Below are 23,102 nucleotides of genomic sequence, written 5' to 3'. Positions count from 1 at the left end.
ATTTTTGTTGGGAGATATGTTATTCCATACAAGTGATGTTGAAAATTATTTTTTTATTATTCCACTTATCAAATGTCATTTTAAAGAACCACTTCACGTATGTCATCTTTTCGATATACATCGAACTGTTTCCCAATTGTCAGGCCATATTAACTTCTTCAAATATTCTATTCGTTCACTTGAATATAATAAATTAGTCCATTCGTCGAATTTCATTATTGAAACATTGTAACCCATTATTTCCAAATGTCTTATTTTCATCTGATAAGTGCCTCTCAAATGGATGTAAAGCCGGGTAAAAGCATAATTACGAACAAGTAGTAGAGCCATCCTGAAACATTGTAAACTTTTCAGTTAATTTGATATATTACTCGAAAATTAATGAGTTCTTAAACATTTTTGTGTTATTTTTAATGTTCTTGATTTTAGATCTATTTTAATAAATTGCTTTTTTATAGAGAACATTGTACACGTTTTGACTCTAAATATTACAACTATCAAATAGAATTATTAAATTTTTAAATCTTAGTCATCAATTTTTATGAATATAAAAATTTTTTAAAAATATCTTATTTTCGATTTAATTCCATTTCAAAATTTATAATAGAAGATAGGTGAAAAGAACACGAAAAAGGGTAAAAGGAAGCTCTGGTTAGCTAAGCAAAGGACATACTGAATTCACTGTTTACACGACCCCTACACCAACATTCACAATTGCACAGTATGACTGAAAATATTTTAATAAAGACGTCATAAGTCATATATTTCTTCAATTTTTTTTTCTTAGACATTTTGGTACATTTATGCATCTAAATGTTCTTGACAGACTAATTGACGTCTTTATCAAAATATTTTGTAGTGGTGTAGTGGTGGTGTAAAAAGCTAGATTATGAGCTTTTTCGTATTGGAAATGTGGTAAAATTAAACACCAAAGCTTTCGAATACTTATGTATTCATCGTCTAGAAAATAATTACTTAAGATTCAAGATTCGACGGTTTTAAATGTAGTTTCTTGTAAAAACATAAAATTCATCGATTTCAAAATTCAATATTCAAATTGACGCTTTGGTTACTATGTAACTAAAACCAATCTTTATACTTAAACGTAACAATATACCACAAAAATAAACCTAAGAAATTTGAACAAAAAATATAATATGGGGATTGGATGGTTTTGGATAGTTTATATACAACTTTTATTATATTTTTTTATTTAATTCTATAATCAATATTTATAGAAAAAATAGTTATTGAAAATTCAAAAATTTTGTAGGTAGTTTACACATTTCAGTAAAGTATAAAATAAACACTGAACATATGATTCAAAGTAAATACGACAGTTATTCTCTCGGTTGTTCTAAAATAATTATTATTAAACTTTGAATAATCTGATAAATGGTATATGAATTGTGTTTTGTACCAGAATGTGAAATTACCACGACCAAAACACCCGATAAAGTTTTTTTATGATACCAAGAAATTCGAATATACTACAACAAAAAAAGTTTGAAAGTGTAGGACGTTTTGACAATCCTGGGAGATGTAATTATTTTTATTGCCAGGAACATTTTAATATAAAGTAAGATTCAAATTTAACTTATTTTAATAATTCATAGTGATTAAGTTTATTATGCTTTTAATTTTTAGCGTGATTATGTAACAATGTAAGAACTTAATCTATAAAAGGTTTATTCACTTTATTCTTATATATAGAAAAATGTTTTATTTATACGTAACTAATAAATAAAAACTGTATTATAACAGCACACGCTACGTTAAGGCAACGATAACCTCGTGATCATCAAGGAGACAACTGCTCAATGTTTTTATTAAACCTATGACGTCACAACTAAAAACCAATGAGAATCGTTTTCTTATGTAGTTAAAAATTTGAAATTTTAGCAATTTTGAACTAAATATGTTTCGATATTTATTTTTTCACTTTTAATTAAATATTTCACTTTCTGGCATTATTTCATATCAAGAATAAATATTTTTAAAAAAATGCAAGTACCCTATTCTGTTTTATAAATTCGAAGGTGTATATAAAAAATCACTTCTGTTTATATCAATGTCTTTAACGTCGAATAATACTATGTCAAAGTCAAAAAGCTTCCCTGTAAAAAACAACTTAGTTATTGAAACAGATCCGAAATTAAGAAATTTGTTAAAAAAAATAATGAAGAGAAAATAAAATCACAAAAATGGGAAAATACCAAATTGCCATAAGCACTGTTCATTTCAATATCTTAACATTGGACGGCAATACTTTCTTTTCATTCATTTAAAAAAGTTTATTTGTTTAAATTCAATTATTCGAATCATTTTGATAAATACATACCTCTTGCTTATGGATTTTGAATGGGGAGGTACTATTTTATCTTCCTTATTCAAATTTATAATAAAATCAATATGATACCCATACGGAGTGATTACATTTTCCAGTACATCATTACCAGCTATTTCCACCAAATACTCTTTTATTGATTTAACTATGTTAAATTCGTCGTCAATTGAATCTAAAACTTGAATATTCGATTGATATTGTAGGGTGTCGAATTATCAGATGAAAACTCCCCAATTAAAATTAATCGAAAAGTGATTTAAATCATAAAAGGTTAGACAAAAGCTTCATCACGTAGGTACAATATTATACCACTGATTAGTTTTATTGAAGAAAAAATTATAAATCGAATCTGATTAAAAAATATGTACAATAAAACTTTTCTAAGTTTGCTATAGAATAAGTAAGAATACACTCCACTTCCAACAAAATCAATGTAACCTAAAAAAATATTTCAGTCAATTTGAACATTCAAATAAAGTTGAAAGTAGTAGTCTAAAGTTAACTCTACACAACGATTCCAATGTATGTTGCTTCCACGATTCAAAGCAGCCTTGGTAAGCGTCCAAAGTTAACCAGGTTACAACTTCTCTACCACTTCTATTGTGTCACCCTTTCTTGCTGCGATACTGGAGAGCCCAATGTTTATGGCTGATCCCTCCCATAAATCCCATTTCTTTTAAAAAGTCTAGAATGTGGGATGGCATCAATTGCCAGAGATCTTCATCTTCCATTTCAAGCACTCCCAGGTGTAGTGCTCTGGAGTTCCTTAGTACTTCACACTTCAAGAGAATGTCGATAGAGGTTTTGTGCTCTGTGCAACAAAATTCGTGGATTGTTCTTACTTAGGTGGATACATTCAGTAGATCTACACTGGTTATAGTTTCCCAAAAGAGTCTTTGCCTGTCTCAACCCTTGTAGGTTGTCCCAATAATTGCTTTTGCTCCTATCTATCTTCTTTTCCAGTGCTTTTTCCATTGTTCTGTAGCTGATACCACAGAAGGGTTCGGGTTCCATGAAGGGCTTATTTGCCCCTGCTTTAGCGATCTTATCAGCTATTTCATTTCCCTTCGCTCTGGTATGTCCCGGAATCCATTGTAGAGTTTGGATTTTATGTTATTGGAGCTTAGAGTTCTAATGGCTGCTTGATTATCGGACATGATGATGATCTCCTGTTTGCGATTGAACTGAACAGAGACAGAGATACAACCTCTTGTATTGGGAACCATTAGGATCCGTTAAAGTGACCCTTATTTTACCGTCCATTAACGTATCGTTTTGGTTTACTTAATTTTTGTCTTGTATTAATGTGACTGAAGAATCATAAACCTAACTTCTATTTAGCATTGTATTCGCCAAGATTTATTGTACATTGACCGCTCCTAATGGGAACCAACGTCATAGTTAAGCGATTCCAAGTGTCCCTTAGACACTTAATAATTTTTATTTTATATTGATGTGACTCTAACCATAAATATAATTATAGATTTTGTGTACAATAGGATTCTGGTATTTAAAGAGGTTTGTAAACAGAGTTTAATTAATTATTTTCCTGCATAATTAATAGTTTTTCACAAAGTAGTTTTAATGTATTGATACAAAGAATATGGTCAACCATAATTGGTTAGCCCGAAAAAACATTAAAGGAATAAGCTCAAATTTAATGTCTGTCGTTCTGAAGATGGTACTTTAAGAGAAATTAAAAATATGATATATGATCTCTAAAAGTTAGACTGGTGACTTGATCATGGTTTATATCTAAAATATGTGTTTGACAAAAACTCATAGCTGTGATTGAATTATATTTTCTGAAAATTTTGAAAAATACTCAATGAAAGTTAAAATCGCGAGAAAACTGATGAATAATAAAAGAAAATTCGTCATCATATGGTGTTTTGTTTGTAATATGACATTTTCAAAAGCCAAACAATTTTATCTGAAATATTGTCTGTAACAAATTTTCTATTATAGAACCAATACTGAAACCTCAAAAGGTTTACATACCTACTTACATCTTTTCTGTGTTTCCTGAATGTATTTTTCATGAAACCAAGGAACACCAAACTGAGGATATTCTAAACAAACAGCTCTGTTGAGATACATTAAGGTTTGCCTCACTCTTTGTGGGTATTTATCCTAAAACAAAAAGAACAAATTAATATTGTATTAACTGATGGTATACAACATAAACAATTATAAATTCAATTTACTTTTGAATAACAGTTGGCCAATTCATTGTCTAATCTATCCATAAATTCAACGTTGAAGATTTGTTTCACTAGAAAACTTGGCAACTTGTTGAAAAAACTTAGAGAAAGGGCGCTTTGCAGAAACGCTAATCCGCTCAGTCTCTCCTGATCCCTAAAAAAGATAGTAAAAGAAGTTTTAGAAAAATGTGAAAAGCTTCAAGTTTTGAAATCACAAGGTTACAGCACCTCAAAGTTATATTTTTTCTAATGAAACACTATATATATATATATATATATATATATATATATATATATATATATATATATATATATATATATATTATCTTGAGTTTTAATTCGACCCATTTTTTCTATTTCAGCTATTCTGAATTTCATCGGGTTGTACAGGACATTTTTGAAGAGTATTTTTAGCAGCAGCAACAGAAAGCAACTTATTAGGTTTTTACTACTATTAGAACTTCTAATATTGGTCCGTTTTTCCACTGAGGCTATTTTCATAAATACGCATGGCACTCATACCATATTAAGAAATGAAAAATAATGTTTACTCCCCGTATAAAATTCGGTAAACATCTAACAAACCGTCAGTCCACGTGGACTCATCATCTCCACTGTTTACCAATGAAAACGTTGAATCGTAAACATAAATGCATTTCTGTTGGTCAAAGCAGTCGGAAATTGTACACAATTTCTTCGAAATATTCCTGCCAGAGACAGTCTGCGATAAGCAGAGGCGTGGCTTGATGAGATTTATTTAATTCATAAATTTCTTTAAATAAATAGAAATATGGCGTTCTTTAGACCATGGGTGAATGAAGACAATGAAATTGCACAGTGTAGTGAGAATAAAGGTAGGTATGAATTTAATAATAAAGATTTAGATTTACAAACACAGCAGGTTATTTTAAATATACGAGTATTCGAATGTTTAAAAAAGGAAAATATTTAGCAATCTGATAAGAAAAACAAATCAGTTGACAAAAGTACTCAAGATTTTATACGTAGGACAATTTATTGTTTATATAATGAGAACAGGGTTGCATCATTAGAAGTAATACAGCAAAAGGTAGCAGATTATCCAGAATACAATTATACCAGTTTAGAAACATTGCCTCCCAAACTCCCTTACAGGCAGGTACATTTTACTCGTCTATTTACGTTTACGTATAATTCAGTTGTAGCAAGTTAACATGGTATAATAATGATTTTTTTCCAACTATGACTACAATTAAGTATATCTGTTTAAATAACGGCGAATAATGAGATATAATATTGGTAAAAAGGAAGGAGTTTCAATAAGAGAACCACAAGAAAAATACGGAATACCCAAGGACACTATAGACCTTAGGGTGAAACATCGTTATTCGTTGAAGCCAGGTGGACAAACTGTTATGACCCCAGCTGAAGAGGCTAAATTAGTGGAAAATATCCAGCTAAGCAGAGAATGGGGATTTCCCTCAACATCAGTAATGTGGGTACTTAATTAAGGTATATCTTGACAGTTTTCGTAGAAATGTGGTCAAATTGAAAAATAACCTACCAGGCAGAGAATGTATGAGAAGCTTTATTAGAAGACACCCAAAGGATCTATTGTGTCCCCCTTTCTTGCTGCGATACTGGACAGCCAAGTGTTTACAACTGAGTGGGATTGATGGATCAGCTGTAAACACTGGGTTCTCCAGTATTGCAGCAAGAAAGGGGGACACAATAGATCCTTTGGGTAGCAGTGAATATGAGACCCCAAATTCATACATACATACATGACACCACGAAATGGTTATAAACAAGTATTTTGACAAACTACGGTAAAGCTTGGAGGGAGTTGCACCAAATGCCATCGTGAACGACGATGAAACAAATACTTCGGATGATCCGGGAAGGAGCAAGGTTTTCATCAGAAGAGGTTCCAAGCGCGCAAATAAGGATAATAGATAGTTAAAAGGCCGGAAATCTGTACGATAGTAGGACTCAAAATGGACCAGTCCGAATCTTCCATGAATGAAACTATTTTCGAGGATTGGTTTAGAACTATTACCTTACCATAGTTCAAAAAATTGCCCAAAGATTCTCCAAAAGCGCTTACATACCGTTATAGAATTATGCAAAGGAGATAGCACACACATATGTCAACCATTAGATGTGGCTTATTTTAGGACTTTAGAAGGAGTTTGGAGAGATACGCTTTTGAATTGGAAGATAAAAGTAGGGGTATATATTTATCTACAGATAGGTTATCAAAGAATATTTTTTGTTTATCTACTACTTTTTCAAAATGATCGATATATTTTTTAAAAATGATTTTTGATGTCTCAAGTCTGAAACACGATTAGCATACTTGAGTTTCAACATAATTTAGGCTGTGTCTCAAGTCACCGCCCCTGTGGAGGTGACTTGAGACACCATAAAAGAAAATTATATATACTTAAGTGTTTCATTTCTGCTTAATTTATGTAGCTGGTATTGTCGTATAGACACATCCAAAATATGGCGTTGTTTAAGTGACCCAACTCAAAGTACAAAAATAAATAAATAATTCCTGCACTAAAGCAAGTTGTTGTTAATAATTTCAATGAAATTTGGTTCCAGCAACGTGGGTCAATACCGAATATATATATTTGGAACAAATGGAAATTTCTTGGTCTGTCGATTGTAAAAAAAAATACAATTATATGACCAAATCTTAAGACTTAAAAAATGACGAAAACCTGGCATTTAGAATGATTTAAGAAGGAAAAGTAAAACTATTTTCACGACACCTAGCAGAAGTTTCCTCCCTCTCAATGATTTTTAAGATCAGATTATCCAAAACGAACTAAATAGAAATAAAGACACATACACGACAAACATAAGACTTACAAGTCCAAAGAAATTGAAAGTAACAATTTTTCTTCTCAACAACAAGAAATCATCAAAAAATATGATAACACTAAAAATGTTGAAGGAATTGCCCCAAAAAAGGGATCGTGATGCTGACTTGTATATTTAACGCGATCTCAAGACTGCAGTACTGGCCAAAAATATTTTAAAAATCTGAAATAATACTTATCCCAAAACCAGGAAATGATCTAACCAATTCATCTTCATAGAGACCAATAAGCTTATTACCTACCATTTCGATACTTTTTGAGAAATTTTTATTGCAACGAATTAATCCCAACTGAATATAGTTCCACACCAACAATTTGATTTTCAGCAAAAACACTCAACAACTCAACAGTGCCATCGAATTGCGCATAAAATAAATTTAGTATTGTTCAGAAGTATGTTTAGACATAAGTTAGCATTTCATAGAGTTAAGCATGACAGCTTTCTACTTAAAATCAAACGGAGTCTTCAACCGAAATCATATTTAATAGATAGACTCTTTTGAACAAAAATAAAATGTAAAACGTTACAATTTAAACCCATGAATCTGGGGTTCCACAAGGCAACGTCTTGAAGCCAATACTGTCCATAATATTTATCGCCTACCTCCCAGTCTCTAATTAACTAAAGCACATCGCAACACATAACTTTTACACTAAGAAAAGAAAAATGTCATTTAATATACATTAACAATGTAGAAGTTTCTCAATAATCTTGAAAAAAATATCTAGAAATGCACCTAGATACCAAATTGAACAAACTTAAAATAAACGAAATAGACCTTAAAATGAGAGAATTGTATTGATTGCTAGGCAGAAAATCAAAAATGTCGTTAGAAAATAAAATCTTATTTTACAAGACTGTCATCGTTCCAATCTGGAATTTGGCATACAACTGTGGCGCTGTGCCAGCAATTCGAGTATAGCCTTTATACAAAAGGCAGAATCTAAGATTCTGTGAGCAATTGTCGACGCTCCCTGGTATGTTTCAAACCAGATGGTCACAAAAACCTTGTAATTGGAACAGTACAAGAAACAATACAACAGAGAAGCCAAATGCATTACCACAGCCTGAAATCACACGTTAATTCCCTACTCGAACCATTGATGCAAGGAAGAGAAGATTAAAGACTGAAGAGAAATTGGCCAACAGACCTAAAATGAGTTTAGGAGATCTCACTGGAAAAGTCTCATCAGGACATAGGAAGTTTCTCATTGGAACCTCCAACCTCCAAGTCAGCAAAATAACCTATAAAACTGCTAATTCGGATTGTTATTAAATAAACATTTAAAAAATGATAAGTTGCTATTAAAAAACCATATTTCAATTCCAAAAAAAGGGGCCTGTATCAGTAACATTAGAATAGACAAGTGGATATTTTCAAATGAAATTTTTCAATTTAATGTTCTTTGTAAATCTAATTTTAATCAAATTATAGTATAGACTTGAGAGATTAATTTGATTAAAAACATTTTTTGTTTATATTACTTAAAACTGTCATAGGATAAATTTTATCTTATTAATTCTTCCAAATAATCATTACAGGCAGATTAAAACAATAATCTGAGCTAAGCCCAAATTTTTGGTAAGTATAATGATTTAAAAAATAAAACCAAATAAATTGGTCTCTTTGATTTTTTCAAAGTAAAATTCCCTAGTTATTTGTAGTTAAAATTATTGCCAGTGAGTGAAACATTATATAAAGATTATATTGTGGAAAGAAAATGCTAAAATTTTTTTATACAACAACTCACTGCAATCCCAGAGTATCAATCTGTAGGAAGGTCTGAACAAAATCCCTATATTTCTTTTTTTTTCTTTTTGGTGAGTCACACTACCACTTAAAAGTACTATTTTCAATCGATAGAAGACAAAAAAGAATTTGCAGAAAGAAAATGGCCGTTCTTGTTGCTACTTTGTTAATTTGAATCAAGAGAAATAGTATGAAATAAAATGATTACCCTTACCTTATAATGATATCAGTTATGGTGAGAAAGAATTTATCAGCATTTATGGGAAAGTATGCTAAATAAAAACATAAAAATAACAACTTCTCAGCATTGAATCCAACAATATTACCACGTTTATTCACAACATATTCAGTCATTTTATTAAAAACTTCTGGGACAAGTGTGTTTGTACTTAAGAAAATGTAACTAATGGTTTCTAAAAACTTTGAAGACATATAATCCATTTCTTTAAATGCCATAATGAGATTATCAATTTCATAATTATTATACTCATTTCTCAAAATCGCTGCTTTTATTAATAATGCATTTGTTTCAAATCTTTTATGATTTAATGACAACAGATATTGGGAAGCTTCGTTCAAAACGCATTTAATTTCGGAATATTGTTCTTGTGAACAATTATTCTTATTTATAAATATCCGTGACAGCATAAGACAGTCTAGCCCCTTCAACTGATATGGATTGCTCTTAAATTTTTCCAAGAAAATCTGTATGAGTGATTTATCTTTAGCATATAATGTAACAAACGTTAATAGAACAGTCAAATCTGAGGGGAAAATAATTCTATCATTTTGAACAATGTCAATAATTTGTTGAACAGCTTGTTTTTCGAATGTTTTATTTCTATAATTATCAATATCAGTATTAAACTGCATGTAATTGTGACATGCTTTAATTAATAAATGAATACTATTATCTTCCTGTATTATATTTCCCCACAACTGCCAATACTTATGGCATAATTGATAATCAGAAATTTTAATGTAAGAAAATATTTTCCGCAACAGAATTAAATTTGATATTCGCATTTTATCCTTGATAAGTTTATTTATATCCTTGCGAAGTTGTATCCTTTGCAAAGGAGAATTAAAATAAATTAATGCTGAAAATAATTTTAAAGCTGTATTCGTGTCCAGGTTACCGCTTTCTTCATATTGCTGCCAGTATTTTGCGGCACTTCTTTGAATATCATTTAGTAAATCCCCCGGTTCTTGAATTTTGAAAAATATCTACAAATTATAATTGAAATAAATGCATTAATACATGATTAAATGGCGGTTGATAAAATTTATACAGTTATTAGCTAAAAACTAATTGCAATAAACAAAACAGTACAATCAGATTTCGTAAACTGATTTTTTAAGGTCTTTCAAGTTAACGGGCCAAATTATAAAAAAATAAATTCTGACAAGCTCAAAAACTGCCATTTATATGCCGTGAAATTTCTGGAATTTGCCGTTAATTATTTTTGAAAATACTGGGGAGGCTCGATAACTTGTGTATCAAGATAGCGGGCCACCCCTTAGAAAATGGCTCTCCTTTTTACAATAACTAAAAGTAACTACATAGATAATTGCCACTTGGTTTAACGTTTAAGAAAATATCATTGCAGACACTGGAGTACGTGGAATGATTTAATGCCAAGAAATAACCTTTCCCCGTTTTACCCCAGATGCCAGCCCTGAGGTCGACAATGATATTTTCGTGAACTGCAAATTAAAAGGCTACTATCTATGTGCTTTGTTACACTTATTGTTTAAACGGGACTAATATTCCAGGGGGTTGTTTGCTACATTGATAGTTAGGTTAACTGGATATTCAAACTGAAATCATCATTCATCAAATCATTATTCTGAGAATTTCATTGCAAAAAACGTCACAAAAACGGCAGTTCTGGAGCTTGACAGGGTTTTATTTTTTTATAGGTTAGCCCACTAACTTAACAGACCTGATTTTTCAAAGCTTTTTCATTTCTTGCAAAAGGTTTTTATTTTTGTAGGCCACTTTTTTCATTTGTTACATTGATAAATGAGAAATAAAAGCTAATGAAAACTAATCTGGTCTATCATATAAAAAATGTGTGCTAAAAATAAATACCAAATATCAGTTTTTATAGATGGATTATGTGGATTTGTTTATAATTATTGTATCAATATATTGAGATATGTTAGATTCATTATGGCATTAAGTTATGTCGGTCCTTTGAGATAGTGTTATCTTTCAAAAATTTATATCCTCTTCTGGACAAGACTACACATAACTGTGGCAAGCTTTATATTTTATAATATTATTTCAAAGTATTTGTTACCATGCATATAATAGCCATCATTGAGAGGTATTATAGAAAACCTTACTCAACAATGAAGCCCACTGGTTAACACAAACGTTAGCCTCCATTGCAATAAAAATATTGTAACAAAAATATATTACAAATATATGAACATACTCACTTCATAAAGGTGTAGGAGGCGAGATGCATCAAATTGGTTAAATTCATTCTTTAACAATAAAATACATTTAGACATCAAAGGAACATGTTGATCCCTCCAAGACGGATTACTTAGAAATGTTATTATCTTTAGAACTGCATTTTGTTTATCTCCTGTTAATTTTTTATTTTCTAAAAAGTGTTCCACTTTATCTATATATTTTTCAATAACACTTTTGGTTACCATACTCTCTAATTTCATTAGGCAAGTAGTTATACTTTCAAAATCTTCAATGGAATCACATTCATCTAAAATTATTATTGTTCCATTATAGTAATGAAATACTAATGTATAATTAAATTAAATATAAATGATTTATAACTTAGTTACAAAATACTTGTAATGATAACTGACAAACCATTATACCTGATAGATTCGCCAAGATGAAATGAAATAGCATTTCACAGGAAATCTATCAAATTACCTTTAAAACAATGGATAAACAAATAATCAAAATCACAAGAATTACTATAGGGAATCCATAACCAAATAGGTGAGATGCCTTTAACAAGATGATGTAGAAGTAACAACTGCACAAGTCCTTACATATAATTATACCCCACAATATCACTGTACTAAGTTGAACTTTTGATGTTACATAAAACAAGACATTAAACGAAAAGTGCTTTTTGTAATATTAAGTATGGCGAATATTCTCAAAATGCATGCTTAAATATATGTTGTTGCTCTATCATAATGTTTTTTGGCTTTAAATTTAAACATATAATACTATAATTGTAGAAATTAACATTTGGTATTCCCACTACATAACTAATATATATATAGCTTAACTTCAAAAATTTTAAAAGAAGTTTCATATAAAGTAAATTAAGATCATAAGTTGCCTAAGTAAAATTACATTATACTAATTAAATAAATCTCACCTAATAACTTCAAAACATTTGGTATAAATGGCAAAGTCAAAAAATATGGTCTTATTCCACCTTCATGAAAAATAACTTTTATCCACCTACTGCAAGTTCCAATATCAAAATCTTCTAATAAATTTCTCCGTAAATTTTCAGCTATAATACACATTGGATAGTCCTCTATATGTAATCCTATTTTATGTAAGTAAGAAAATGTATAGCTTAGAAGTTCAATATTAAAATTTGGTAATTTATTAATAATTTTATTCAGTAAATCTGTAAAAGCAGGAGAGTCTTTCAATTTATTAAAGAAAAACAATGATGCATTGTCAATAAAGCAATTAATCGTACTGTATTCAACTTGCAAGTCTCTTAAAACTAATATGGTTTGAGTTAAGTGTCTCTCAGACATTTCATTTTTATATTTTTCAAATAAATTCCATACATCTTCTATACATAAACAATTATTCAACTGATTTACTAAAGTATCATCACTATTTTTAAATAAGAGATATTTTGTTCGTTCTGGTGTATCCAATATTTCGGTTTCCAATAAGGGATAATCATCTGGTTCCTCATTCTCCAAAGAATATTGCCTGTGGTTCTGATGTTTTAATGTTCTTTCTATATTAATCCGCACTCCACATATTTTTGAATGCTTTGAATATGTTAAGTTGCTAAAATTCTTTTTGAAGTTAGATTTATTTCGTAAAATTCGAAAGAGTCTATACATATTTAATAATACATTTTAAATGAGGTTAACACGCTCTTCTTCCTTCATTTCGTTCATATTGTAATTATCGAACTACTATATGTATATCTAAAATTATTGAACTAACTTCTTAATCTTTTATTTATAAAAAAGAAGAATCAAAGAATTGCTTACCGCTTTGAAGGTTATTTCAAAATAATAATAGAGAAGTGATAGAGTATTCGTTTAATTCTATTTAAACTCTAAAATGTCTTCAAGAAATGTTGAAATTAAAGCCAAAGTACGTAATATAAATGATCTTATCGAACGAGCAAATTCGTTAAATCCAGAACGAAGTGAAATAATCAAACAATATGACACATTTTACAATGTTTCACATGGAAGACTGAAAATGAGAAAGTTTGAGGTAAACAGTTTTAATAATTTCTTTAATTATAGGCGAATATATCCAAATTCTATAGACTATTTTGTTGTAAACTACAATATTATTACTTATTAACAAACATAGCTGAGAAAATATTTTTGTTTGTCACTTATTACCTAGGTAAATAGTTTTCTCGAAGCATTGAAGATACCAGCATATCCAAAATAAAAGAATCTTGTGTAGCTACTAAACTTATTGTTTGAATGCATATGCTATGCAAAACTAAATAAAATATTTCCTAAGAGTAGGGTTGCCAGGCCCAAAAGTTTAAAAGCCAAACATAGATTCTGTTTTAGTCGGACATTTTGCCCTAAAACCCTAACAGATTGTTTTTGAAATGAATAAAAATAATCAGCTTTTCTATTTGTTTATTTATTATTTATGTTATGAATAAAAAAAGAGTTGCTTTAACCAAAGAGCATGTAGAAAAGGTGAAAGATGTATGTATGTCAGGTCATATTGAGTGTAGTAATAGGTATTAATAATCAGGTTGACCTAAAGCCAGACTTGTATGTATTTAGCTAGACATGACTGTAAAAAGTTGAAAATGTCTGGCCAAAGCCGGACACCTGTCAACCTTACCTAAGAGCCCTTGTTTTATGATTGGAATCAATGTTACAGAATTGTTTTGAAGTTAATAGCTTCTGTAACATTTTGAATGCTGCTTTAAAAAGCTAAGAGTAAGAAAAAATCATTACAATGAAATATTGGTATAAAATAAGTTTTTAGAGTACTAATTTTATTAATTGAATTCTTCCCCATAATCTAAATATATTAGTCTGTAGTAGTCTGTTTTCAGTTATGTATTTTTCAGAATAATACTGGAGAATTAATTTATTATGATAGACCTGATACAGAGGGACCAAAAGTATCTACATTTAAAAAGGCTTCTATAAATGTATCTATTGATGATTTAACTTCAGTTTTAGAAGAAGCTTTGGGTATTAAGAATATTGTCAGAAAAGTTAGAAAAATGTTGTTAGTCGGCCAAACTAGAATCCATATTGATGATGTAGAAGGATTAGGACATTTTATGGAATTAGAGGTACATAAAAATTATTAGTAATATTTATTAATTTCTTTCCTACTTTATTTACATGAAATTTGTACTTTATTTTCTAATTAAAAAAATGTTGTAGTTTTTAAAATGATTGGTGCAGTTTGTATAGCATTTTATACTATCTCATTCTTGTTCTTTTAGCTCTCAATTGAAAAAAATTTTCTATCAATAATAATTCTATTCACCTCCTTCATATTCTCTTCCCTGTAACTTCTGACATGTTAGACTTTATTTGTTTCCCTTCACAATGACAACATAATGATTTGCTTTTCCCCTTGAGAAATTTTCAAGTTTCTTTCCAGTTTTCATGTTCTTCCCTATAGCAAATTTTTAGTAAATAAAAACATATATTTTGCTACCAAGAATTTTCTCATTGATAACATCAACTTATTCGTAATAGGTATTTTTTTTATTTCTCTGTGTAGACTTTCCCACTGATTAGGTTATAATTTTGTACCATTTAAAATATCTATTTATAAATAAATCTCTTTCTATGAAACACTCTTTTTTGCCGTAGCACAAATCTTTTGATATACAGAAAAGTTTCTCCTAGTTTGAAAATAAATAATGTGCTTTGTAAAATAAATTTATAGTAGAAATTAAATTTTTAGCAGTAATAAAGTTAGTGGTAACATTGCCATAAAGAATCAGGCACTCTTTATACCTGCATTAGCATAAATAACTATGGATACTTACAAAACACTGATGTTTATGAATCAAACATATAGTCCATGAACTAGACACTGCATCAGACAAAAACTCAACCAATGGGAAGAGAGAATAAAAGTGATTACACCCTTAAATTAATTTTACTTGACCGCCTCTGTAAGTTGAGTTTGGTATAGTGTTATATTTCAGAAGTACAAACAAATTTGATAAATATAATTCAAAATAATTCAATTTTTTTCAGGTAATGTTGCATGATGATCAAAGCCCTGAAGATGGTGAAAAAATTGCAAATGAGTTGATGGTGAAATTGAATATTAGTAAGCAGGATTTGATTTCTGGTGCCTATGCTGATATGTTGAAAAAATAAATTTGTCCAAAGCCATATTACAATATATTTTGTAATCTATTTCTTTGTAAATATGAATTTTAATATCCTTTTTGAAATAAAACAAATATAAATAGCGATCAGTCATATATTGATACTGGTCACTACCTCATTTTATTGCAGCAGTATTCTGGCTCTTTATTCATTAACCTCACTCAATTGGTGAACAATCATTATTTTCTCAAATTTTAACCTTGAATTCCCTTGGTCACTACAAATCTGCTATAAAGAAATTAATCCGAATGATATAACCCCATGTAACTTCACTTTAACATAACAGGAAAAAACACGAAACAATTTGCTTATAAAATAAGGCAAGCCCACCACAAGTGCACTTCATTGTCTAGTTAAAGACATAGAAAAGGCTCTTGACAGAAAAGATATTGCTTTCATCGACGAAGAAGCTTTTGACACATTTCACATCAAACCATCAAAAGAGCGGGAAGTAGAAATCCCTATTCTAAAATGGACCGAGGTGATGCTACAACATCTCTTAGTAATCTCAGAAATAAATGGCAACCCTTTCACTGTTACTACAGTTAAGAGCTGTCCGCAAGGCGAAGTCCTATCACCCCTACTGTGGTCATTTGTAATTGACAATATTCTCTTTAGACTTAGCAGTAATGGATTTATAGTTCTAGGCTACAAGGAGAAGGAAAATAGTAGCGAATCTATCCTTAAAGGAACTAAACTGATACTGACTAAACTGAACAAGAATCACAGCCTAAAAGAAAAAGTAGTAGAAGTATTTGGATAAAAGCACATTCACTCAGACAGCCAAGAGGCCTTGAAGGTCCTGAAAGCTATTGAGTGCACCTTCAAATTAGTGTGGGAGTGCAAAAAAACTTAAAACACTAGCTAACAGAAACAAAGTAATCCTTATGTAGTTACTGGGCCATCAGAACATACCAGGCCAAGATAAAACAGACAACTTTGCCAAAAAAGTGGCAACGACTCCATACCTAAAACTGAATGAATGGCTAAATAATCAAATGGAGAAACACTCCAGGTCTTACATAATATGAAAGATTCATAACCATTTCAGCTAAAAGTCTGAAGAACTCGATGATCAGATACAACATCAAACTGGTGATCGGTCTTCTGACAGGTCACTGCTCCGTCAGATACCATAAGTATGGCAGATGACAACAATTGCAGATTCCGCGAGCCATTCATGACAACAACAGAATAACTAGTTCTGCTGTTGTCATGACATAGCCTACTTTGGGAGGAGACTCCGCATTTGAGAAGCAGAACAATGAGATGTAGAATCTTGTACAAAATAGGTAAGTATAGGTACAGAGCCAAAACTACTTCCAAACAAATCTACAACAGGAAAAAAATTTTGAATAAACTCTGTTTTTCATGAATTAAGAAGAAACTAAATAAATCATGGATTTAAAGAGGATATCCCAAAAATTTTGTTGAGGCAATTTAACAACCTCAAAAATAGATAAAAAGCTACTCTGTGCATAGATAACCTCAAATATTTAAAAAAAATTACGCAAGTGAAGAATTTTGGCCGCAGATTCGTATTCTATAGAAAAAGTATCTCCACTTTTCAATGGTAATAGCATTGCTCCCATTATTATTGAACTGGTCTAATTAAAAAACAAAATATTCCTTTTTAATAAAATTGCCAGAATTTTGTGTTGGAAGTTGAAATACTTAATCACTTGTTTACTTACTAAGCAAGACTAAATATAAAACTAATTATCAATTATTTATAAAATATTTAGTAAATCAGAAGATAATTTTTGGGATTTTTGTGTGATTAAAAACTAGCACAATAAGTTCAGTTAGTAAAAGTCTCCAACTATTGAAGATAACATGGAGAAAATTTGAGGCACTTCAGTTTCAGAGATTAGAAATACTTTTAATTATTTCTAGATCTTGAAATTCACGATTTGTTTGGAATAATAGACATATTTTGGTATAAACTGAAAACAATAATTCGACATACTTTCCTAACTGTCTGGAAATATTCAAATATAATGTTCATCAGCATTCAAAGTGGAATTTAATAAATTCAATGAGGAGAAGGCAATGCACCACACCAATAATTTTCCTTAATGATGACATTATCTCATATGATTTGACTTACTATAACTGCCGGTTTAGGATCGTAATAAAAACAACTTAGTTTAGCGTTTTCGAAGTCGTAGAATCCATTTATTGAGGTTTCAGATGTGGGAAATTAATACTTCCGGTTTTACCAACAATTGGGTTGGAACATCAAGTTCGTTTCTGGATTTATGAAACGGCATATTATAGGAAAATATCGCATTTGACAGAAAAATAACTTTTTCCCCAGTTATTGGCCAATTAAGGTAATCAAACCTGGATTGTTTGGGGAGTCGTTTTAGCTTTTCAGCCACTCTCTACCTATACCTAGAAGATATCTTATTTAAGATTTTTCATCTCATTGTTCTGCTTCCAAAATGCGTAGACTCCTTCCAAAGGTGGTTTTGTATCCCAGTTAGAGTTAGTACTACTCCTAGGTACTTTAGCCTTATAATAAAATGGGCAGGATGGCTTGCTCGCAAAATCTGCAGTTTTGATCCTCTGCCATACCTATCGTCTTAAAGTGGTATTAGACGGGGCAGTGACCTGTGAGAATACCGACAACCAGTTTGGTGTCGTTTCTGGTTCCCCAGACTTCTTAACTGATATGATTATGAATCTTTTAGATTGTCTCGAGCCTGGAGTCTAGAGCGTTTCTACTGTGAGACTCCATCTAATTCTTTAGCCATCCGTTCTGTTCGTTGTCGATGTGACATCTCATGAGGGCTTTGTTCCTAAGTATGGAATCGTTGACCCTTTTTTAGCGAGACTGCTTTCTCATTGCCAAACATACCCTGGTGACATGGTAGCCACGATTACTATGTTTCTTTTAGCTAAAGCTTTTGTTTGCACTCCCGCGCTAGTTTGAACGTGCACTCAATAGCTTTCAAGACCGCCGCTTGGCTATTAGAGAATGTGATTTCTGGAAATGTTTTTATCCAAATACTCTAGTACACATTTGTTTATTACTAGCAGCTTTAACTGAAAAAAGTGGTATGGAGAGGATTTTAGTCCATAAATGCCCAACCCAGCTCGAGTTCTACATCCTCTTTAGGTACTCATTTCTGGAGACTGATTACATTTTCGTAATTCTGATTTTACGTTTGCCCATATTAACTCTATAGGGTTGAATATGCAATAGTAAGTAAGTTGTCTGAGAAGAGATGACCCTGTTCTTTGCACAGCTTGTCAATGTAATAAAGTTTAGACCTTTAATAACAGTAAGGAATTCTTGACATGACTGTCAAACAATGTTTCATCTAGATAAATTGTTTGTCTATTAGAACTTCGGTAGTCTTTTATCTGACGCAAATAATCTTGTCGCCATCGAACGATCCTTGACGTTTCGGTTATTTAGTTTTTTTGTTTTTAAAATCACATGCCGACAAAACTTGACGCAATGTTTCTAAACTGGTATAATTGTATTCTGGATAATCTGCTACCTTTTGCTGTATTATTTCTAATGTCGTAATGCAGTTTATGATTTAAATAAATCTCACCAAGCGACGCCAATGTCTGGCAGGAATATTCCGAAGAAATTGTGTACATAGGGCTTCGGCCAATAGAAATGCATTTATGTTTACGACTCGATGTTTTCATTGGTAAACGGTGGAGATGATGAGCTCACGTGGACTGACGGTTTGTTAGATGTTTACAGAATTTTATACGGGGAGTAAACATTATTTTTCATTTCTCAATTTGGTATGAACGCCGTGCGTATTTATGAAATATTGATTGATCCTCGCATAACTGTCTTCTGTAATCGATATTGGAAGAACTATACCAACATCTTGCTGGTAACTACCAGTACCAAAAAACGTCAATACTGCCAATAACTAAAATTCATTTTAACATTTAGAAAGCATTAATAATGTTTAATAGTATATCAATTTTATATTAAATACTTAAATACCTAGCAGCGCTACATATTTGTAATAAGTTTATATAAATCAATACCAAATCAAATATAAAACAGTTCTTACTACTGTAGTTATAACAGATATATTCTTATTGTGTCAAAACAAATCTGAAAGTTCCTTTGCTTAGCCGAAATATTTTTTTAAATTGGTCATCACTCAGTTATATTAGATGATCTCTTAAGACAACTCAATGGAGCTTTGCAACAATTTCTTCAGCATCTTCTAGTTCTATTAGCAGTCCAATATACAGAAGATTATCCATTACTACAATCCCTTAGAGAGAAATCCTTTATTGTCAAAAAATTGTTACAATTTATAGATAAAAGCTTGTAAAAACTAAAAAACAATCGTAAAAATAATTAAATCAAGATACAAATAAAATAAAATTTCCAAATACATAAGAAAACCAAAAGGAGTAACAAAATTATAGGTAATAATAAGTATAAAGTCCATAGCAAAATTAGACCAGTATGCAGCATGCCCGGAATTAAATAATATTATTAGAATAGAAGTCGTTTATAAAGTAGAAGGCACTTTCCGATAAATATGCCCTCCAATAAATGCGGGATGCGGGAAAAGATGATATCGATTTGATTTCAATTGGCAAGTGATTGTGCATTTTTTGCATTGTAAAATATAGAGCCCTCAACTAATTCTGAACGTGGAGTAGGTTCCTAAATGGATAGATGAGTCAGAATTTTTAATCTTTTAAAGAAGTCCCTGTAATGAGCTTTACTGTTCAATCCGAGTAAATATCTAGCAGCTCTCTTTTGTAGTTTTAAGATTCGCTCAAATTGAGTCGTACCACACGTACCCCAGAAAGGAAAGGGCATATCGGAGATGCGACTCGATAAGGGCATAATAGACTGTTAAGGAGGAGGATAAGTTCAGTTCTTTGGAAACTGATCTCAGCTCAAAACAGGAGGAACTTAATTTTTTTAGATAAAGCGCAATATGTAACTCCCATTTCAAGGAATTGTCCACAACAAGCCATTAGAATTTTACAATTATAATTTCAATAAAAATGATAGCTTAGAATTGTCTATATACGAGGCATATTTTCTAAGTAAGTACCGTTTTGGAATTAAAAAAAGAAGTGCAAAGATATCGCAATAATTCTATTTTTACATGAAAGCCTGTACCTTAATCTACTTTTCTACATAATTTCCGTGAATATTGAGGCACTTGCCATAACGTGGCATCAGTTTTTGAATACCCTCCTTATGAAATACTGTATCACAACTGTTTTGACTTCGTTATCGTCTTGAAGACGCTGACCGCCCAGGTGTTTCTTCAAGTGCAGGAACAAATGGTAGTGGCTGGGCGCCGGATCAGGGCTGTAGGGAGGATGATCTAGAGTTTCCCATTGAAAAGATTGGATGAGATCTTTGGTCCGATTAGCCACATGTGGACGGGCATTATCATGCATCAAAACGATACCCTTACTCAACTTGCCACGTTTTTTGATCTGGATTGCATGACGCAGATTGTTCAATGTCACACAATAAGACGCTGCATTGATTGTCTCATTACGAGGCCGAAACTCCACTAGCAATACTCCTTTTCTGTCCCAAAAAAATGGGCACATGATTTTTCGGGCAGAAGTTGTTTGCTTAAACTTCACTTTTTTTGGGTGATGATGAATATCGCCATTCCATGGATTGTTGCTTCTTCTTCTTCACAGATCTCACGATGAATATCGATCGGTTTTACGCCTTTAGCACTAATAAATCGTATAACAGCCCGTATTTCACAATCCGCGGGACTCACGATTGTCGGAGGCATCTTAAGCACTCAGTAAACAATGTACACATGGAAGAATCAGACTCTAATGGCGTCAGTGCGTAGACAAGAGATGTAGGTAACCAGCGCGCATGTGCGGAACGCTGACCTTGGGGTTGCGGCGGCGGAATCGTAAAACGGTACTTACTTAAAAAATACGCCTCGTATATGCGAATGCGAATGAAATAAATCACTTCTCTTTGGCAGGAGCGTTCCTATTACGAGCAGAGGGCATGAGAATCGAAACAAAAATGAATTTCGATCTCTTCGATACACCGACATCGATATCGCTCCAAGCGAGGACATGAGAATACTGAGCCTGGTGATCATCCAGTACTGTATTGACTTCCATTTAGTACAATGTTCCATTACGTGTCTTTGGAGAAGAGTCTGACTCGGAATAATGTGGCCTCGCCCATGTCTGTAATAGAATCTCATTTCAAACACTTGATAGATGATATTTGATTTGAAGACGCATGGATCGAAAAAATAAACATCATACCTACCTAAAACATTTATTTAACACACTTAGAATTGGGATCGCATAAGGGATTTTAATCACCAATTATATATTTTTAATAGATACCGACATAATATTAAAACTATAAGTTCAAAAATTATTACGCAACATACTAAAAAATAAACTCAATGAGGTTCAGATAGTCGTCTACAAGGTTAAGAATACGCCTTACAGTGTTGGGATGATTCACACCTCTTCGTTGTCACAGTGTTTATGTTATGATATGTCTAATAAATTAAATTTATCAAAGTATTTTTTATTCCAATTTGTTATCATTCCAAAATATTTGCATGTATAAATAATAACAAGTAATTATAATTTTTTATATATTTATGCAATCACTGGCGCCGGTTAGCTCATTATAACATCTAAGTATATAGATCACGTGACTAATCACTAGGTCAAAGTTTTATAGTCACGGTGTGTATATGCATACATCATTTCATTATTTATTTCATTTCAATAGCAGATAGTCCCAACAATTTTTGCATCAAACTAAAGCGATTTAAATAAATTTAGATTTTACAAAAACACAGTAGTAATACATTTTTAAAAATTGCTGGTTTTTGAATTTATATTTGTTTGAATCAAGGATGGAAAGCCGGACACTTCATATGTTTCTTATTGTGGGTATTCTAGTTATTACAGAAAATATAAGACAGACGAGTCCAACAAAGTAGTATTTCAGCCGTGGCGTACACAACATTTTTTAGACGACGCGTAAGATCCAAAACTTTTTCAATTACACTGAGGAAAGAAAATAAATAATAGAGAATAATAAACATTTTATTTATAATTTTTTCTGGTGACACCACTTTATAAAAAGCTGGTACCTTGCACGAGATGTATGCGGCAACGAATTAAGAACGGCCGCATTACTTTCTCCGGTGAGATCAGGTGGCGTGGATTCGAGTAACTCTTCATCGCTGATGTTTTCTTTTTCATCATCATTCATTGTTATTCATTAATTTAGACAAAACTTCGGATAAAATAAATAATTTCAGAAAATTAAAAATTTAAGGTTATGCAAAAGCATCGT

The 23,102-nt window shown here is 31.3% G+C and overlaps 2 protein-coding genes and 1 long non-coding RNA gene across 6 annotated transcripts; 1 reads left to right on the top strand and 2 right to left on the bottom strand.

Annotated features, from left to right (window-relative positions):
- Positions 1–38: 38 nt before the first annotated feature.
- Positions 39–13,335, bottom strand: LOC130450064 (FAST kinase domain-containing protein 1, mitochondrial). Of its 4 annotated transcripts, none has more exons than XM_056788233.1 (7): positions 12,544–13,335; positions 11,621–11,907; positions 9,387–10,399; positions 4,555–4,705; positions 4,357–4,480; positions 2,342–2,525; positions 39–331 (listed from the first exon to the last, which is right to left on the bottom strand). In XM_056788233.1, the coding sequence occupies exons 1-7, from the start codon at positions 13,259–13,261 to the stop codon at positions 103–105; spliced, it is 2,706 nt and encodes a 901-aa protein (XP_056644211.1). In that variant the 5' UTR covers positions 13,262–13,335; the 3' UTR covers positions 39–102. The 4 variants fall into 4 exon arrangements, with proteins under 4 accessions (XP_056644211.1, XP_056644212.1, XP_056644213.1 ...); XM_056788234.1 differs by having other exon boundaries at positions 2,342–2,519; positions 12,544–13,327; XM_056788235.1 differs by lacking the exon at positions 39–331 and having other exon boundaries at positions 2,456–2,525; positions 4,349–4,480; positions 12,544–13,302.
- Positions 13,336–13,412: 77 nt separating this feature from the next.
- Positions 13,413–15,902, top strand: LOC130450065 (uncharacterized). The gene is made up of 3 exons (XM_056788237.1): positions 13,413–13,646; positions 14,479–14,709; positions 15,635–15,902. Exons 1-3 carry the CDS (start codon positions 13,488–13,490, stop codon positions 15,758–15,760), a joined length of 516 nt encoding a protein of 171 aa, XP_056644215.1. The 5' UTR covers positions 13,413–13,487; the 3' UTR covers positions 15,761–15,902.
- A 4,133-nt stretch (positions 15,903–20,035) lies between these two features.
- Positions 20,036–22,479, bottom strand: LOC130450126 (uncharacterized). Its single transcript, XR_008910541.1, has 2 exons — positions 22,050–22,479; positions 20,036–21,964 (listed from the first exon to the last, which is right to left on the bottom strand). It is a non-coding gene; the product is annotated as an uncharacterized LOC130450126 (long non-coding RNA).
- Positions 22,480–23,102: the final 623 nt, after the last annotated feature.

The sequence above is a fragment of the Diorhabda sublineata genome, chromosome 11 (assembly GCF_026230105.1).
Source record: "Diorhabda sublineata isolate icDioSubl1.1 chromosome 11, icDioSubl1.1, whole genome shotgun sequence".
Classification (NCBI taxonomy): Eukaryota; Metazoa; Arthropoda; class Insecta; order Coleoptera; family Chrysomelidae; genus Diorhabda; species Diorhabda sublineata.
Note: the sequence above shows the minus strand (reverse complement) of the source record. Positions and strands in the feature narration are given on the sequence as shown.